Source organism: Urocitellus parryii, chromosome 2 (assembly GCF_045843805.1).
Source record: "Urocitellus parryii isolate mUroPar1 chromosome 2, mUroPar1.hap1, whole genome shotgun sequence".
Classification (NCBI taxonomy): Eukaryota; Metazoa; Chordata; class Mammalia; order Rodentia; family Sciuridae; genus Urocitellus; species Urocitellus parryii.
Genome location: NC_135532.1, coordinates 177719286 through 177739907, shown reverse-complemented (window position 1 = coordinate 177739907; position 20622 = coordinate 177719286). Strand labels below are relative to the sequence as shown.

Below are 20622 nucleotides of genomic sequence, written 5' to 3'. Positions count from 1 at the left end.
GGATGGCCTCTGCTCTTCAGAGACATCTTCTTCCCTCCCTCCTGGCTTTGGAGTACAGTATGGACCCCCTCAGCCTTTCCCCCAGCCCTCTACCTGGCTTCTCCTGAGGTCTGTACCTCTCAGCACAATAGTGAAGGAAGGAGGTGGGGCACGGGCGCAAAAGGACAGTCAGTGTAATAATCCACGATTGGGTCAGATCCTGAAGATGGGGGCTGATTGGACAGGAAAGGCAATCAAATGCTAATACCTCCAGAGCCATTCTCCCTCCTCCTCCACCTGTTGCTAGGTTACCTGCTTACAAGGGAATGGTTCCTCCCAAGAAGTTGTTAATGAAGTACCTCCTGGGCAGCTCCTTTCCTGCCCATTGGGGCAGACACAGAGAGGCATGCCCGGAAGGCTTCTTGCCCACCTTTTGGTCAGTAGTCACATAGGCAAGAAAAGGGGAGAAGGAGGGCATGAAAAAGGAAATTTAAAACCTATAAAAGGGGTAGGACACCCTCACTTCCTTGCACATCCAGCTCTGGGGCTCCGTCTCCCGGGAGAAGTCTATCTGTGTTCTGTCCTTTAAATAAAGTTTCCTGGGTGGGGATGTGGCTCAAGCGGTAGCGCGCTTGCCTGGCATGTGTGCGGCCCAGGTTCAATCCCTAGCACCACATACAAACAAAGATGTGTCCGCCGAAAACTAAATAAATAAATATTGAAATTAAAAAAAAAAATTTGAAAAAAATAAATAAAACTTGCTTCCTACGCTTGCCTTGGTATTTCTCAGGTGTTCAGTCTTCAACATCTGGGGAAAAGGAACTCGGCCCTGATTGATTCTCATCACCCAAATCAATAGGAAGGCAATGGGAGTTGGAGCAACAACCCAGGAACATTTAAAAGCTGCCAGAATCTTATAAGCTTTTTGTGCCTAATATACAATTTAATTTTTTCTGCAAAGGCAATTAGAGTTTCTTCTACTCCTGAGACTGAGGCTGAAAGTCCATCCCCCACCAGCCTCCTCCCTTCTTTAAGAAGCCCTTTTCTCCTTGAAACCCAACACCCCTTCCCTCCACCTCTCACCTAAGCAAAAGAACACACATTCTAAGGAGGGGTGCACCCATTTCACAGGGCAGCTGCTCCTTCAGAATTCAAAATGTCAGCTTAGCCAGGTGTGCTGAAGTACACCTGTAATCCCAGGTGTACCTCTCCTTTAGGCTTTTTGTAACCTAATCCTATACACAAAGGTATCGATATGAAATCTCTTTGTCTAACATCTCCTAGCACATTCTTTCCAAGCTCTTTACAGTCTCCCTCAGAAGAGTCTTCTGGCAACCCACCCATGAGCAACTCCTTGTTCACCAACCCTTTCCACTTATGGGGCTAGTCACTGAGCCCTACAGAAGCAGGAAACAAGGGACCTGCTGGGGAATTTCTACATGGTACCAACTTCTCTTTAGGTCAAGGAACCTGGAGGAGTGTAAGTCTTTCCTTAACCTTTACTTCTAGTCCAGTGCCCACCTTCATTTTACTAGTAGATGCCTGACCTCCAGCACCACCTCAATCCTCAGGAAGATTAGTGTAATCCTGAACCTCACAGGCACACTTCTGGGTGGGAGCACCACACTCTCCCACACCCACATCCTACAACCATCTCTAGGTCATATCTCCCCTAAATGTTTCCCTCACTTCTTTGCTGTGTAAAAATTATTAGTATAAGTATCAGATTCAAAATGTCAGCCTAGCCAGGTGTGCTGAAGCACACCTGTAATCCCAGTGGCTTGGAAGGCTGAAGCAGGAGCATTACAAGTTCAAAGCCAGTCTCAGCAACTTAGCGAGACTCTAGGTAAATTAGCGAGAGACTGTTTCAAAATAAAAAATAAAAAGGGCTGGGGATGTGGATCAGTGGTTAAGGGCCCCTGGGTTCGATCCCTGTTACAAAAAAAAAAAAAAGAAAAAAAATGGTCAACTTAATTTCATTTTCTGGAACCCAACCAGGCAAGAAACTTTCAATCCAGGCAGGCGGGCAATCACAGTGAGATGGGGGTGGGATGGGGGGCTCTCTTCCCTCCTGAAGGTTGGGTTTGCAGAGTAGCCAGAATAAGCATCCTGCTTGGCCAATCCCACACTTTTTGAAATGTCCAGGAAACTGTTAAAAGCAAAAGAAACTTATTTAGTTTCCTGGGAAATCTAGCCTTTGTTTACTTATAAAACTTGAAAAAGAATCCCTAGGAGCTCTATCCTATCTACTCAAGAACATGTTGAGCCAAAACGTCTGCATGAAGAACGGCACAAGCCCCTACTCAGAGGACTTTATTCTACTTCTCTGTTCCCAGGCTGGCAGACTAATCTTATTTAGGGAGGAGGGGAAAATAAACTTTCCAGTACAGACACAGAAGGGAAGGACAGTTTCATATACCCTGCTAGTAACAAGAATGTGCAGTAAACTTATCCTTAAAACAACCCTATGAAGTTAAGGTCCCCTCAAAATCTTTAAACCAAAACAGGCTACGAAATTAAGATGAAACACGTTCTTTTTATCCCTGTTCTATAGACAAGGAAACTAACACTCAGGATTGTTTGCCCAAGGTAACCTAAGACCCTCAGGCTAAATCCATGTTTTCCCTATACCGCCATGCTTCCTTTGTGCTCATTTCCTCTTCTTTGGCATGACTACAACCCTCCTCTCCCCTCAACATCCAGAAGGACCAATGCAATGGCACTCTTCACCCCAAACAGTGAGACTTAACACAAAACTGCAAGATTTTTCTGTAAGAACATTACTGCTAGAAATGAGATCCTCCATGACAGTCCAGCAACCTGTTAGCATCTCCTAGATATTAACAATGCCACAATTCCTTAGTTTCAAGTATCTTAACAGACAATAATCCAGCAGCCATTCTTTGATGTTGGGGGGAAAGTTCCAATGATCAGGTGTCTTGGATGGCACTGCAGGAGCTTGCTTGTGGCTGTGGACCCCTACCAAGAGGATGTGGGATGAAAGGCATGAAGGTCCCTTCAGAAAGGACAGGATAGGACATAGTAGGGAAGAAAGCTAGGGAGACCCATAGCTCCCTTCTCATGTAAGTCTAAAGTGAACCATGAAGCTGTGACAATGAATGACAAATTCCTCCATGACAGAAAGAGAGAAGAGACAAAAAAGAGAAGATGGGGAAATAATAACAATTCTATTATAGCAAGCTCTTTTTTTTCCCTCAGTAGATCAAACAACTCTCTGGGAACCAGAAGGTATTGATCATAATGGGGTAAAAGATGATCACACTGAGGTCCAGAGAGGTCACCAAGCTGGTGGGTCAGTAATTGCAAGAAGGCAAGGTTTCCTGATTCCTGGCCCAGGGCTCTTCATGCTCACAAGCCTCAGCAGAGATGAACAGGAGACCCCACTCACTTGGGGATTAAGTCAGAAGATTACAAATTCCCATACTACCTGGCTTATGACAAAAGTGGGGCTTTTAAAATGTCTTCTTTGATATAAGGAGAGTAACTAAGAACAGAGCAGGGAGGAAGAGCATGAGAAGAAGATTAACATTAAACAGGGAAGAGAGGTGGGAGGGAAAGGGAGAGAGAAGGGAAACTGCATGGAAATGGAAGGAGACCCTCAGGGTTATACAAAATTACATATAAGAGGAAGTGAGGGGAAAGGGAAAAATAATACAAGGGGGAGAAATGAATTACAGTAGATGGGGTAGAGAGAGAAGAGGGGAGGGGAGGGAAGGGGAAGGGAGGGGGATAGTAGAGGATAGGAAAGGCAGCAGAATACAACAGACACTAGTATGGCAATATGTAAATCAGTGGTTGTGTAACCGATGTGATTCTGCAATCTGTATATGGGGTAAAAATGGAAGTTCATAACCCACTTGAATCTTAACATATGATATGTCAAGAACTATGTAATGTTTTGAACAACCAACAATAAAAATTTTTTTAAAAAGTGGGGCTTTCAAATGTTTGCTCCAAATTTTTTAAAAACACCATACTGGTCAAATCAAATGCATACACAAGGGAAACTAAGTGAATAGGCAGCCAGTCTTAAACGTAATGCATATAAAATGAGAAGCAAATATCCAGTTTTGACTGTGGGACCACAGGGGTATTGTTATTGATGCTAAAAATCCAAATGCCCACCATGTATTATCTGACATATACATATACTGCTTTTTTCAAGTACATACAGATGTCATTAAAATAGAATTCAAAATAATGAAATGCTTAACTAAATTCAGTGTAAGGGTTTCATAACTATACATTTTTCCCAGTGAATTGACAGCAAAAATATTTCCAGTACTATTTGATCTCATAATTGTGTGTAATTATATGTGATGCTAGGGATTGAACCCAGGATCTTACTATTTCCAGGCAAATGCTTTACTACTGAGCTATGCTCCCAGTCCCATGATCTCACACAACTTTTTTATTGAACATAAAAGGATTCTCACATTTAGAAAAAGTTAGGATTGACTAGACTAGATAATTTCTAAAAGTCCCTATTTTAAATGCTACAGAGAGGTGGGAGACTAGGAAAGGAAGATACCAAACATACCAAGGAATGTATCTAACATGCAGAACACACATGGCCATCCCAGTGCCTCATCATGAACAGTGACCACCCAATGGCCCAAGTTCAAGAACAAAAGAAAAATGATCAACAAGACCAGAAGTATTTGCTGAACACCTTGCAAATATTGATGGCAAGTACAAAAAGACAAACAGAACCATAAAAGGCCATCCCTTGCTGAGATTTTATGAAGTGGGAAAGCACCAGACTTAACCACAAATAATTTCAAATTCATAACTGACCAGTGCAACCAAGAGATCTACAAGTCTGGCACACCACTTGAGGGGGATTTGGCCTGTGCTGGGCCAGTGTGACTGACAGGGTGAGGCCATCGGAGGCTGGGGACAGAGGCCAGAGACACTGTAGAGCTGGAGCACGGAGGCTTTCCAATCACAGCCAGAGTGCCTGGCTTTCACCCTGCCACGCAGTGCGGTGACAGTCCCTCACAGGATGCCATCACAGCAGGTAAATGAGAAATTATAAACATCAGTCCTGTGAGTTCCTACAGCATCCAGATGGGCTCACCACTGGAGGACACGTCCATTCCCATTACAACTTTAATTGCTGGGGGAAAAAAGACGAGTAAGGAGGTTGGAATGAGGTTTCTGTGAAGAATCCAATTCCAGTCCTCGGAATCACAAGCACCAGGATGTCAAGAAGCTCTTTCAACCCAAGGACGGATTCTGTAGCATAATGCCAACGTGCTTCAGTGCTTTAGAGACCATATACTAATATCAGCCCTTACAAAGCAGGGAAACCAGGCACAATTATTTAACAAATTATTAGTCACTTTTTAAAAAGGGGCACAACAGGGGCTGGGGATGTGGCTCAAGCTATAGCTCACTCGCCTGGCATGCGTGCGGCCCGGGTTCGATCCTCAGCACCACATACAAACAAAGATGTTGTGTCCACCGAGAACTAAAAAATAAATATTAAAAAATTTTAAAAAGGGGGGGCACAACACTAAAAAGGCTGATCTCTTAGTTCACAGGAAACCAATTCAATTTATATATTTTGAACTTCTTAGAAATACATTTGGCATTTGCCCTTCTCCAGGGGAGAAAAATCTGTTCCCCATTATCCCCACAATGATGGACTACATTAACTATGTCCTAATTAAATCTTCTAAATCTGGAATAAAAATGGGGGGGGGAGAGGAAAAAGAGGGGAAATCCTGCATCTTCATAAAACTGCCCTAATTTGCCCAATATCAAGGGCCCAGTTGACTTTTATGCAGCTTAAGTCAATCAATTAGCTAGAATACACTCCCTTACTTTCAAAGGGAGGAGGCTGTGGATGGGATGAGATTGCATACAAAGGAATATTCAATAAACAAAAACCACAAGCATCAAAAGAATGTTGGTCCTAAGGGCTGCCAAGGAAAGCTAGATGACAGAGTGAAAAGACTTTGGACCAGGAGCCAGCACAACTGGCTTCTAGGACAGCAAAGCCACCCTCTTCTCCACTCTGCCCACTAGCCCTCCCCATCCTCCTTGCCATGCCTGCCCCCCCCCAACATACACACACCATGTTGTATGCCATTGAGCAAGATCTGGCAGTCAGTTCTGGGAAGGTGCAAGGAAGGAATGATGGTACCCAGCTGCCTAGGTTTGAACCCAGCCTCTACTACTAGCCTGAGCAAGTGATTTCAGGACTTGAGCTTCCTCATCTGTGAAGTGGGGATAGTAACGATTCCCTCCTTGCAAGCATGTAGTGAGGACTGAATGGGTTAATGATTATACAGCACCTGGAACCATGCCTGGCAAACAGTGGGAAAGTTTCCCAATCTCATTGTTCTCATCACCACCACTGTTTGACCTTGAGCAAATCACTGTCCACTATGGGGGTTAAGTTTCCCTCTCAATAAAATGGTGCAGTCAGGTGGCTTGATCTCAGGAAGACTGTCGCTGGCTTTACTCCTCTGCAATTCCTCCAATCCTGTTACAACTCTAAACCTAAGGCTCTGAGCGCCCAAATCAGCAAAAGGAAGGGAAGAGAGTGCCGGTCCCCTCCTCCACCAGGAGGTAGACCAGCCAGTGGAGCCACTTCTCAAGCACAGTGAGGGCCAGCCAGCCAGCCTTCCCTATTCCAAATACAGATTTTCCAAGATGAAAATATTCATCACAACGCTCAAAGCCATGAGATCTGCACGGTGTAAGAAAAGGACACACTTCAGAGGAAAGACACCAGAGAGGGAGAGATAGGGAACAATCAAAAGACCAAAGCAAACACGACAGACCAAAAATACACCCTGCCCATGAGGTTATCTTTTTTAGCATCCTTTCTCTAACAGCAATTAAGAGAACTTCAAACTACAAGGCGGCTTTGTAGCAGGGAAAATGTTCCCAACCTTGAAGCATAACCCTCTGGAACGACTTCCCTTCTTCCCTTCCTTGTCAAAGCCAGGCAGAGTCCTCCCTGGGGAGCAAATGCTATGGGGTCAACCGTCTCATGTGCAAACACCTTTCTCAGGAGCAGTTATTACCCAACATTTACTCAGCCTCCACTCTGACCAAAAGTAAGTCAGAGCCCGTGAAGATCAAATTTCTCCTCCTTCCTCAACCTCAGTTTCCATGACTGTAAAATGGAGGACAGAGGACATCAGGCACCTAATTTCCAAGCTTCTTAGGAGCATTAAAATTGTAGCAGTCCCTCGATGACTTCCAGTTCCCATGGAAAATGTTTTCTTGTTATTTAAAATGAAATTTTTAAAAATGCAGAGTTATTTGATGTTTTCTACCTGAAACTAGACATCTTGGGTTCACACCCCCCACTCCACTAGTAGCTCTGTGGCTTTCTACAGATTATTTTTCTGTGCTTCGAACTTCTCATCAGTGAAGGAAGATAATATTGCCCATTTCACAGTGTTGTTAGGATTGATACAGATAATAAAGGTAAAGTATGCAAGGCATAGTGGGGCATTCTAGAATCACAGATATGGGGCAACTTGATGAGACCCTGTCTCAATATGAAATTTAAAGGGCTGGAAATGGAGCTCAGTGGTAGAACACTTAGAAGCCCTAAGTGCTATCAAACCCAGGCCCACCCTGGGTTGGATCCCCAGCACCCCATAACAACTTAAAAAAAAATCAATAAATGTAAAATACGAAACACTTAGAAATGTGCCTAGAACATAGTGAACATTATTTTAGTGTGGTTATCATTATTTTCAAGATTACACAGCTAGTTTTTCTATTTAAAAAACAAAACATTTAGAAGACTGCATGCTAGGACAGACAGACAGACACACACACACACACACACACACACACACACACACACACATACAGCAGGTACACAAGAAACTTGGGTTCTAGTTATGATTCTGCCCAAAACTAACTGGATGTTCTTGGAAGAGCTTCTGCCCCTCCAAGCCTGGGATAACCCAAGGATCTCCCTGAAGTACTCAGACAAGAGGGGACAAACACAGGCACAGTGTTCCATGTGACCTAAGTTTTTAAATCCAATGGTATTTCTTTTAAATATGATTTTAGTCTCAATACTTAAAAAAGTTTAGAATTTCTCATAAAAATTCAAACACCCTAAATTCCACCCTCATGGTGGTTTTTAGAGTGTGATCCCTGGACTAGCAGCAGCAGCAGCTGTATCACCTGCAAACCTGTTAGAAATGCAAATTCTCTGGCTCCAACCCAGACCTACATAATCAGAACTCTGAAAGTGGGGACTGGCAACCTGTGCTGAACAGGCACGGGATGGATACAGGCCCAAGTAGACGAAGGACATGGTGTTGAGGCGCATCGGCCACTGGCAGACCCAAGGGCAGAGGTGATCTCAGTTCATGGCGGCACGCCCCCCCCCCATGCCCTGGGTTCTGACACTGAGCCACCCACCAACACGCTCATTCCCCTACATCCAGTCCCCGAGGGCCTTTGGCACCCTGGCTCTAATCTAGATGACCCACCTCTTCTCACAAGAGGGCGATGAGCCCCTGGGCACCGTATGCCAGTAGGACTGTGTTGCTCTAAATCAGAAGCACAGCCTGTGTGCAAGCAGGCTGCGCACACCAAGGGCACAGTTGAAAGAACAAACTGTTGAGTTTCCTTTATTAATCACAACACAATCCGCACAAGCAGCTGCTATTAAGAACAGCTGCAGCTGCTAAAAGGATGATCTTGAGGCAGACTAGAAAAAGCGCGTCCAAGTTGAATGCCAGTCCAGGCATAGCAGGCACGTGGAGACCTGCAGGCTTCTGGCTTGGTTCTGCCTCCCAATCCCAAGGACTCTCTGCCCAGAAATCGCCCTCCTTCTTCCACTCCCCAAGATCCATGGGACAGGGTAAAAGAGAAGGTTTTAGATTCAGCACAATACAAAGGGTGACCTTCAAAGGACTTGAAATTGACCCCACCTCAACCCCTTGGAAAGTGAGCTACTAGACTTCTCTTGATCTTTTCTTCTGTTGTGAAAAAAAGATACCCTAATACTTACTTCATAGGGTATTACAAGATATGTCAAATGATATTCTGCATATGAATGCATTTTGTATACTGTAGAGGACTAGATACAAAACAAAGGCTTTCTGTCCTGCAAGAAAGCTTCAGTTTGCCCCATAAATCATCAAATGTAGGACTTACTGTTTCTAGCCTAGGGCAATCAGAGGTGAAATCAGAGAATCACAGGGCCACAAAGGGCCTTTTATGCACCTGTAATCCATCCTTTCTTTGTTACTCTCACCTCCACCCCTATCCCTGAAGGCCAGTGACAAGAGCCCAGGCAGAGGTGGGCCCACCTGGGAAGCATCCACCTGGAAAAGGTGCACCCTCAGGAAGCTCACCTCATTCCTCAGTCCAGGCCTAATCCTATCATCCTTCCTCTCAGTAGAAGCCACAGAGACAGGCTATAAAGCAAGCAGCCTTGAAAACTGCAAAGTTCCCCAACACCTCCACCTCAGGGCCTTTACATCTGCAGTTCTACCTGGAGTAAGCTTCCATCGGTTCTTCAGAAGGTTGACTCCTTCTCCTTTCATACAAAACGTCTGTGTTTCAAGGAAATCTCGTCTATCACTTTTCACTCCATCCTACTCAGTTAGCCCCCATCAAAATATTCTGTGCTTCTCATTTTTCTTACAAGACACATCCCTGTTTATTTGCATGTTTAATCTTGTTAAATCCTCCAGAGAACAGAAGCCTATGGAGGCAGGGATCTTTCTTCTCTTATTCACCGCTCTCTGTACTTACATAGTAATTACACTAGCACACTGTTGGCACATCAACATATGCTGAATGAATTTATGAATTAATAAGTGAATGCTTAACACCACTGTGATACGCACTGTAGACATTCAAATACTAAGGTGGAAGAAAAAAAAAACCTAAACAAGATGTATACCAATTCCCACTTGCGACTTGACTCAAATTATAAATAGTAATCAAGTCTTCCTGTTTGGAGGAAAAAAATATATAAAAAATATAGAAACAAATTGAATAACAGCTCCCCATGCCCACTATATTCATAGCAACACTGTCCCTAGTTATCTTTTTCTTGTGCAGAGGGAATTCATGAAAAGGCACTTAAGTGGATGAAAAACAGATAGCTGTTTCCTGGAGACAGGGCCTCACAGAATGGCATAATTATGAACTGTCCTTAAAGAGATCACTCAGCTGGCAAGCACTTATCCAGGCTCATTGTAAACACCATCACAGACACTAAGAACCAGTTGGGCAAGGCCTACAAACCAGACCTGGAGAATGCATCTCTAGATGCTCTAGAACTTGTGCTTACCCACACCACTCTCACTGCATAGCTTAGGGTTAGGAGAAGGGCAGAAAAGCCCAGAGGTGAATGAAACCTACTTGCCCTATCATCCTGGGCTTCTTCCAGCAACCCATGAAAGATGTCTGAGGATAGAACAGCCCCTATAGAAGCTCTTTGCAGGCAATGTACTGCAGCAGAAGCACTTGATAGCAGGATTGTCTCTTGTTCTCTCAGCTTATTCTGAAACCTTGAACTAAGTCATATCACCACCTCCAAGTCTCAGTACCCACATCTGTAAAGAGGAGCAAAAAGTTCCTACACACCCTTCTTTAAGGCCTATCCTGAGGATACTACACTAGATGTGAATAGAGATTATAATCTATAAAACATTGCTTACTGTGATAAAAAACAAACTGCTATTATTTGATGGCAAATAACAGTCATTTATTACAATAAAGAATTGCTACAATTGGAGCCAGGAACAGTGGTGCACACCTGTCCCAGTGACTTGGAAGGCTGAAGTAGGAGGATTGTAAGTTCAAGAACAGCCTCAGCAAATTAGTGAGGCCCTCAGCAACTTAAGGAGACCCCAGCTCAAAAGTAAAAAAAGGTTGGGGATATATCTCAGTGACAAAGCACCCCTGGGTTCAATCCCCTGCACCAAACAAACAAACAAACAAATTGCTACAATTAGGATCCCAAAGAAAGCATCTAATCATTTGGAGGATGACTGATAAGTCTATGGAACACCTTACTGGGAAAGACAACTAGTTTCTGCTTTACATTCTGTAAGGCCCAAGAGTAGGCAGGCAGAGGTCCACTTGCTCTTGGCAAACCAGCAATCACTTTGGACATATCTAATACAGACCTAGGTAGGGTGAGTATTAAGGAATACAGAAATATAAAATGTAGAAAACAATCCTCTATAGTCCTGTACCCCTTAAGGAGATAACATCAAGATTTTTTGGACTCCAGAGAAGATGCTAAGAGCCTGGCTTAATAGAAGAGGAAAATCAGAGCGACAAGGTCAGAAACTGCTCATTTCTTAAAAAGCACTTCAAGTAAGAAGCTTCACAAGGTCTCTAAAAAGTAACTCTTGTCACCTCCCACTTAGTACCTACTGGGTTCAACAGCCCACTGGCGGATGCAAACATAAATAAGCCCAGGATCCTTGAATCTATAGCATGGGGAAAGAATGTGCTAAGGGTCAGAAAAGGGGACAAGATATCAGAAAACCACACAGGAAAGGAATTCCCCGCCCCCACCTTGGAGAGATAGGAAGGCCAATAGGAGTCAAGGGCTTTTGAGCTGGAGGAGACAAAAAAACAAAACAAAGCAAAAAAAACCCATAGACAAGATACCCAAGGCCATCTGTGAGAACTAGGACCCTTAACTGTTTCTGTAGCTTGGATTCTTTTGACAGGCTGGTCTAGTTTATGAACCCCTGCAAAGAATAGTATATTTAAATGAAGGTGATCATATTGCATGATATTTCAAAAAAAATCAGTATTAAAGTGCACAACATGTTTTAAAATTATATTTATGATAGAGTATCATATGTGGTTTTTTATTAATGCATGAAATAATAAAATCTAGTTAGTTTAATATCTGCCATCATTTTGAAACAGCAATAAATGAGTTTTTGAAATATCTGCAATAACTGTAATGTGAAATGAAAATGCCTGTGATTTCTATGGGCAACACAAACACGGGTACCACTGACACAATGTTTTTTTAACCTACTAATGATGGAAGGAAATAATTTATTTCAGTGAGAGGTTAATAAAAATGTCTTTTATGTTCTGATTCAAGTTCACAGACACTATTTTAACTGTTTTCATGAATCCTGGGGGGGGGGGGGGGGGAGAAATACAGGGCGTGTATGTGGCCATGCAAAGCATGCAAAAAGAGATGGGAGGCAGCCCTGAAAGGAAGGTCAAAGGTCATCAATCTAAAGTTCAACACCCCCAATTACTTAATCACAGGTTACAATTCCAGAATGGAATTGTCTTTAGGGATTAAAAAAAGGAAATGATTGAAAGAAGTAAGGAGAACATTTTTCCCCAGGTTTCAAGTTATAGCTCCTCTTTTAAAAAGTGGTAGATTAATTTATAAGAAAAGCACATATCCCATATGATCCCTGCTATGTAACTATATGCACATCAAAATATTAATAGTGAGGGCTGGGGTTGTGGCTCAGAGGGAAGGTGCTCACCTGGCACATGTGAGGCCCTCCCTGGGTTCAATCCTCAGCACCACATAAAAATAAATAAATAAAGGTATTATGTCCAACTACAACTAAAAAATAAATAAAGTATTAATAATGAGCCAGGAGTGGTAGCGCACACCTGTAATCCCAGCAGCTTGGGAGGCTGAGGCAGGAGGATAACAAGTTCAAAGCCAGCCTCAGCAAAAGTCAGACACTAAGCAACTCAGTGAGACCCTGTCTCTAAATAAAATACAAAACAGGGCTGGAGATGTTGCTCAGTGGTTGAGTGCCCCTGAGTTCAATCCCGGGTACCCTCCACCCAAATATTAATAGTGATTAGAATGTAGGAATGCTTTCACTTTTTTCTTTGCGTTTCCAATCATGGGATAGTAGGCAAAAGAAGACCAAAAAAGGTTAGGAAACTTACTCAGAGCAACACTCAAGCCACACAGTGAAAAACAGATCTGGTACCAGAACACAGAAATTGCCTTCTTTTGCACTGCACAAAAGATTTCAGATTCAGAATTGGATGCACTCAAATACATGCACTAGGTATAATTATTAACCCCAACTTATACTTTCATACATATTCAGAAACTGAGGCTATGACTTCTCCAAAATCACACAGTAAGTAACCAGAGAAATCACAGCCAAAATCTAGGTCTCCTGACCCTTATGAGTAGAAGGTATAGTCCTTGTTGAAAGAAAGGGCTTTTCATCAGTCTGACCTTGATTAGGTTCCAACTATGCCACCTACTTGTTTCTAAACTTGGGCAAATTCCCAAAGTTTTCCAATCCTAGGGTTCCTCACAGTTGTTTACTTCAAAGGGTTATGGTGGCGATTATAGAATATAATGATGTAAAAAATCCTATTACAGCCCCTGAGGGTAAACACTCTTAACCACTAAGCCTCAGTGCCCCTGTCCCGGGTGGAAGGACTCCAGTATTACCTCTCCGGATTCAGCAGACATAACTGCTCACTGAGGTGGGCATCCTGGATCTAGCCTTAAAAGTCAACCAGGACCATGCTCACTGCACTCAGGAGCAGCTTAAGGGACAGAGAATGCACAGCCTTAGGCCTAACAGGACAGTAGGTTGAAGTGCTGAGCAACCAGTTCGGGGATCTCTAGGGATTCTGAATCAATAGATCTGAAATGGGACCATGGATTCTGAATTGTTAAAAAGCTCCCTGGGAGAATCTAAAGTGCTAACACTCATTGACAAGTTCTCTGTTTGACAAGAGGGAATCTAATGCGTCTCTGAATACAAAAAACAAAAAAAACAAAAAACAGCCTCAGCCTCATCACCCAATAGGTGGCACAATGGGAGTCTTCCTGAGAAGACAGCAGTTCCAGGGCTCTTCTGTCAAGGGTGAAGGAAGCAGCTGTCCAGAACCATAGAGGGAGAATTGGAACCAATTCAAATCAGCATAAAAATAAATGTTGAGAGGAACTCCCTGCCCTGGATACATGATGTTTTCAGAGGAAGAACAAACTTCAGAGATTATTTTGTAATTGATACTGATATAGCACATTAGTGAACACAACTCTAAGGAACTTACCAAGCAGTTGAAGACCACAAAGCAACAATTTCACAACAAATATTGCTGGTGAATTCAATAATAGAAAAGTAGCACTCAAATACCAAAGTCGGGCCTTCAAAACAGCCTACTCTGGATCTCCAGATGTTTCTAAACATCTGCCTAAAAATGTGGTAGATCCAAGAGCTCTCCCAAGCACTAGAAAGGTTTAGAGCTTTGAAATGGCCAATGGGCCTTCATTTTTTTAGTAGCCAGCAAACTAGTCTCTTAGAGTTAGGATACAATGGAGAAGGACAGGGGTCTCCTAAGACCTGGGGAACATCCCAACATTCTGGATCACTATCCCAGGAGTCCTATATACTGCTTGGCAAACAATATTACATTAAGTATTTGTTGAGTGCATGAAAGAAAGAGGAGCAGAAAGATTGGGACTGACAGTGAGCAAGAATGGGACTCTCCCTGTTCCAACTAGCTAATTGGGCTACTACTGGGTGGAGTATTCCCTGGGAAGTGGGGCCTTTGGGTTGTCTGACCCAAGAGTAATAGAAGCTGATTGCTAATACAGTGAAAGAAACATGAGCATTTGAGGGGAAAATGCCTGGATCTAAATCCGAGCTCTGTATGATTGGTGTAAATACTTGACTTCTTTGAGCCTCATTCAGTGTTTCGCCATTAAAAGGGCACCTACTTCATCTTCAGAATAGGTAGGATGACACTTATCCTTAAAATTGTCAGAAGATTACAGGAGTTAATGGATTTATGCAAAGTAGCTAGCACTGTGGTCGGCCCATAGCATGAACTTAACAAATGGCGATGCTGTTGGAATTCATCACGCCCTCTACAGCCACAGCCAATATCCTCCTAGGCTGCCGCTAATGGTATTCCATAGTTCTTTGGGGTGTCAAGCTGCAGAAATAATTCCAACTGAAGTTCACAATGTTTTCTAATAAAGCACATTTCTTTAAATAAATACTAAGATCATGTAAACATTCCTTTTCAGTTAGCAAAGTGATTTCACTTTCAGACATAATTCTAAAATGATGCACTACTATTAGCAATGTGTAATAAATCAAAAAACTAAGACCAAGCCGGAAGTGGTAGCACACTACTGTAATCTCAGCGACTCAGGAGGCTGAGGCAGGAGGATTCCAAGTTTGAGGCCAGCCTGGGCAACTTAGCAAGTCTCTGTCTCAAAATAAAAAATAAAGGACTAGGTTGGTCAAGTTCCACTGAGTTCAATCACCAGTACCAAAACCAAAAAAAACTAAGACCACACATTCAGCCAGAGGCAGACTGAGATAGGAACTGAAGATTTTAACATTTTATTATAATGATCATGATTTTCTCAATCAAAAATTCAAATAGGTGATCTTTTTATGGAAAAAAAAAAAACTTGAACTCAGACTGCTCCTGAAATCACTTCAGATGCTGCTTGCATTATGCTAATCTAATACTTTTAGCTGAAACCAGAAACATAATACTAAAAAAAAAAAAAAAAAAAAAAAAGCAGTTTTTTAAAACAAAGCCCCTTCACAACTAGGGATATAGCTAGGTGGTAAATGCTTGCTTGATAGAGAAAAAGACCTATTCAATCTCCAACATGACAAAATAAATAAATAAAATAAAATAAAGCTCTTTTTTGGAATTCATGTAACTATTATTTTTTTTTCCAAACACTTTACCACTGAGCTACATCCCTAGTCCTTTTTATGTTTTTAATTTGAGATAGGGTTTTTGCTAAGTTGCTAAAGCCTTTGCTAAGTTTCTGAAGCTGGCCTCAAACCTACAATCCTCCTGCCTCAGCCTCTTGAGTCACTTGTATAACAAACAGGCATGGGCCACTGTGCCTGGCTCATGTGTCCAAACAGCCTCAAGTAGAAGAACATCACGCATTATGTCTTTGCATCCAACAGACCACAGTTTTAGTAATCTCTACCATTTATGAACCATGTACTCTTATATGTTTCCTAACCTCAGTAACCTTCAATACCTTCATCTGTGTAATGGGAAAGCAATATCTATTCAAAAGGTTATGTCATGTTCTTAGCTCGAGGAGGTAATAAGCAATGACAGCTACTCTAATAACTATGTGTGGTACCTACCACTTAGTTTGCAGATTTAGTGACTGCTTGTCTCCCTCCTGTCTTCTCTGGCTTTCATATGCCCTCTCTTCCACAAATGTTCAATAGAAACAACCAGTCGCCATCCAACCTCGCCAGGGAATGAAGATAACAAAAGAGTCGGCAAAGACATTATGCAAATACCAAATATTATTAAAACATTAATGAACTCTGGCAATTTCCCTGAATTTTGATAAATGGTGTTTATTATGCACTGCCAGCCTCTCACACAATCTGGGCTCTCAAACATTAACTAGATAATAACAGCAATCATTCTCCTAAAAGACCAAGGTGTAAAGAAATAAGGAGTAGGTCTGGGTGATTTCAGCTAACACCTGCCTCCAGAGGAATCTGAATCTGCACAAACAAGAAAACATCAGGCCAGATCACAGAGACACAGTGACCACCAGTGGGCTCCCATCAATCCCACAGCCTATGCAGATCTCTGCTTTGACAGTACATTGGAATGTCTTAGTGCTGACAGGTCATTGATTATGAGCTGTGTTTCACCCCTTGGCTCTTCTTTGTAAAACTGCCTGCAAACTAGACAACACATAAAGAAAGAGTCTAAGAAGCTGGAAGGGTTTCCACCCAGTCTAACAATCTCATACAGACAGTGGCTGGCCTGGCCACCATACCTCCACCTGCCTGAAACCAGAGGCAGCATTATCCATAGCTCCCTTAAAGAGGCTTGTACCAAATTCTTTGGTCATTTTATCCTGTGTGAGGGGATAATGTCCTTAAGCTGCTGACAATCCTCAGGTGCAGCTCAGACAGAGGCAGAACAAAGCCAAGCAAACTACATGGCTCCCAACAACTCCCAGAAATGAGGGCCGGATGCCACCCAAGTGACACCTTAACAAGCTGGGGGTCATTAAAAGACACCTCACTTGCATATTCATGAAGGACCCAAGGCTGTAGCAAGTAAAACAAAGTGTACAAAAAGAGATTTTGTTTCTTAAGCCAAGCGAAAATCTGCTTTAGAAAAAGTAAACCCACACAGGGACCCTTGCTGTCGCCTGAACCTTCACTTGTCTAGAGCAGCCAGCACCTCATTAAGGAAAGCAAGGAACTCGAAAATGAATGCAGCAACACACACGGGCAAGCTCATTTCGCCATCTGCCTTCTAGTGTCCAGAGGGGCGAGGGCTTAAATGACACTCCTGAATTTTCTCTCTCTCGAGAGTGGAAACATCAAATTGCCAGGAGGAAGAAAGACTTCTCTTGCAAGGTCAACTGAGTAAAAAAGGAGGAGAGGCAAATCTAGTTTACCTGTCAATACAATGCCACCCATGACATTAAACACATGCATAAATTAGGCATCCTAGAATAATTCAACCTTTATATTTGGACAAAAGCTTTGCTAATTTGGTGTATCAAACATAGGTTAACATAAGTTCCTAAAGAGTTAGGCATTTAATTTATCCCTCCCCATCATCTCTCCATCCTTGACTTTTCTGACCCACCCACAACCTTTCCCATAAGAAGGAAAAGACAGGAAAACTGATGTGGGGGCTGTAATAACACAACAGCAGCTAGTGTTACTTATGCCAAAGAGAAAGGCCATGATTAAGCAACTTAAATAACTGCCCTGAGCTTTCTGTGTGTCCCCACCTTCCTGACAATCACCATGTTGGTTTTCAGATGCAGAAGCTTTGTAAGCCTTTTAAGCTTTGCTTTGAAAGCTCACTCCCACCAGGTCATGGGTTTTAAAAAAAAATATATAGTAATTCAGCTCAATAGTTGAAAGTTCCAGTAAACATCCTTCCAACCCCATACACAATCTAGAATATGCTTGGGAGGTATATGAAAAAAGGTAAAAACTAGCCCCAAGTTTTAGTATGTTCTATCCAACTTCCCAAGTCCTTAGTACTACCAGTGGACAATGTTCAACTTGTATTATCCCCCACTTGGGCTGTGGGGAGGAAGGAAACCTAGAGGGAATAAGACATCCCGGAATAGAAGCAGCAACAGGGGCAGGCTGGAATCCAAGTTACATCGCAGGAGGAAGGAAAAGGCTCCGACTTCCTCGGTGGTAGAAAGATCTTTGCCAAGTTTTCCACTATCTGGGAACTGACTGAGGGTACATTTGTAAAACACACACAGAGACGCGCGTTGTTAGAGCAGCGCTACGCTGGAGCCCCAGTTCTGCAGAATGACAACGACGGAGCCACGTATTGCATGACAGCCACGACTCCACTGTAAGAGCCGAAAGCGACCACCGAGGCTCCCAGCAGCGGACACTCATTCTTCAACTCAGTAGCAATCATTCCAAAGGCAGGACGCTTTGGGAGGTGTTTGGTCTCCCAGGCCCGGCTCAATTACTTTCCCTTCTGCAGCAATCGATAACCTTTCAGGACCGGTAGGTGAGGGGCATATTTTCTACCCGCCCGGTTTCTCTCGATTGGAAACTGGGCACCTCTCTTGGCCAGCGCTAGGACAATACACAAAGAGGAGGGGGCCACGCTCCTCTGCGGTCAGAGCGCTGCGTCTGGTTAAATTCGAGCTGAGAATTAGGGATTCGGAGCCCAGCAACCACCCTGGAGAAGCACCGGAAATGCTTCCGAAGGCTTCGAAGGGAAGTCGACTTGCAAATCAAACTTGCAGGAACTCTGGGCGCCCAGACTACTTGGGCGGGTTACTCGGGAACACCCAACAAGTTTGGCCACGGGGGCTCGGCGTGACAGCGCCGCGCCGCAAGACGAGAGAAGCAACTTGTCGCTCGGGCTCGGAGCCAAAGCCCCAAGCTGTCTTCTGCGCCCCAAGCTTAGGAGAGGACCCAGACACCCCCAAATGAAAGGAGCCTCTGATCGCACCTGGACCGCGCGGCGCAGAAAGGCTTCCTCCCACCAGTGGGGCGTTTGACCGCCTCACCTGCCTGCCAGCCCCCGGCGACTGGGAAATTAACAAAAGAGCCAGCGAACGGGGGGAGAAAAGGGGCTCCCGGCGCAAAGTGTAGTCAGGAGGGGAGGGGAGCCAGTTCGGCTTGCAGCGGAGAAAAAACAGGGAAGAGGAGGAACAGATGGGTGACCCCCAGGCACCCACCCGGCTCTGGAAAAGAAACCCAGAAGGCAAGCGCTCGAGGAGGAGTGGGTACTCCACTCCGATTCCCATCACACACACACTCACACACACCTCCCCCTTTTTCCTCCTTACCCAGCATGGAAAAGATGAAATCCTTGGCTGTGTGAATCTCCAGCGCTCTCTGGTCGTCGTATTCCCGCTGGTCGTGCTTCGTAAATTCTTGGATGAGTTTGTTCAATTCCTCCACCCGAGCTCCCGACCTGAAATCCAGCTCCGGGAACGCAGGCTTGTTGTTACAGCCCAGGGAGGCTGCCTTGCTGGCGGTGGGAGCCGCCATCTTCATGCAAAACGCGCCGAGCAGCAGCTCCGCGGCGGCGGCGGCACCCACCCCCGCCCCCCACCCCGCCCCCGGGGCCTCCTCCACTCGCCGGCTCCCGGGCTCGGCCCCGGCCCGTGGGCGGGCTGGCGTCTAGGCGGGCGGTCCCCCGCTCGGTGCGCTCCCGGCGTCCGGGCTTCGGGAGGAGCTGGACTGCAGCGAGGGTGCGTGTGTGGCCCCGACACCTTTTCCTCCGGTCCCGAGCCCTCCCCGATGCTGCGGGTCCCTGTCCTCCCTTAGCTCTCGCTGGCAGCGGCGACAGCGGTCGTAGCGCCAGCCGGAGCCTCCCCCCCGGGCAAGGAAAGTGAAGTGGAAACAATGTGAAATTCACCAGCTCTGAAATCAACAAGCTGCCGGGCTCCGGTGTTACGGAGCCAGCACCAGCGTCCCCATTTAAAGGGACAGCGCACCCGGTGGAAAGAGAAATAAATAAATGACAGAGGTCTGCGCGCCTGTATCACTTGCCAATCTGTACTCGGGCAGATGCACGAGGTGCGCACGTATTCTTCCTCCACCTCCACCACCACCCCCCTTTGGGGGCAGGGCTTGCCAAGCGCATTCAAGGAGAAAGGAGTCTTCCTTGGCTCATCTTAAGGGCGGTGTCCCGGGCGAGGACATCTCTAGGGCCGCGTTGCCATCTCTATCCCAAGAACTCCAGTACCTTTTGATGGTGAAGGAAACTTCCTTAAGGAATATGAAATCCATCTTTTTCTTTCTTTTTTTTTTTAACATAGATTACCAAGAATTATAGGGCTAAGCGTATCCAAAAAAGGGGTGTCAATGCCACCCGGTATGGACGCTTTTATTAACCGCGAAAGTATGCCTACCTTTGCCCTAGGTAATTAGTTTTTCAGGATAACAACTTACTCAGTTTAACATATAATGAGTTAATGAGGTCCAACTTGCTCTAACATAAAGATAAGCAAACTGGAGGGTGAGTATGGAGGAGGGGAAATAGAATAAATTGCTCCAGGTTCCAATGACTATGGGATGGAGAGGTGAACATTCTCTTGTTTTAACACGTAGAATTGGAGCATTCTATTTTTTTTTTTTTTTTTTTTTTTGACAGAATGCTAGAACCTGGGTG

General features: G+C 44.3%; 1 protein-coding gene across 1 annotated transcript in view; it reads right to left on the bottom strand.

Moving 5' to 3' along the window:
- Mb21d2 (Mab-21 domain containing 2) overlaps window positions 1-19522 on the bottom strand; it is a 119142-nt gene extending 99620 nt beyond the window's left edge. The window contains exon 1 of the mRNA XM_026400297.2: window positions 19292-19522. Within this exon, the coding sequence (XP_026256082.1) occupies window positions 19292-19502 (211 nt within the window). The 5' untranslated portion in view covers window positions 19503-19522. The remainder of the gene's footprint in view (window positions 1-19291) is intronic.
- Window positions 19523-20622: the final 1100 nt, after the last annotated feature.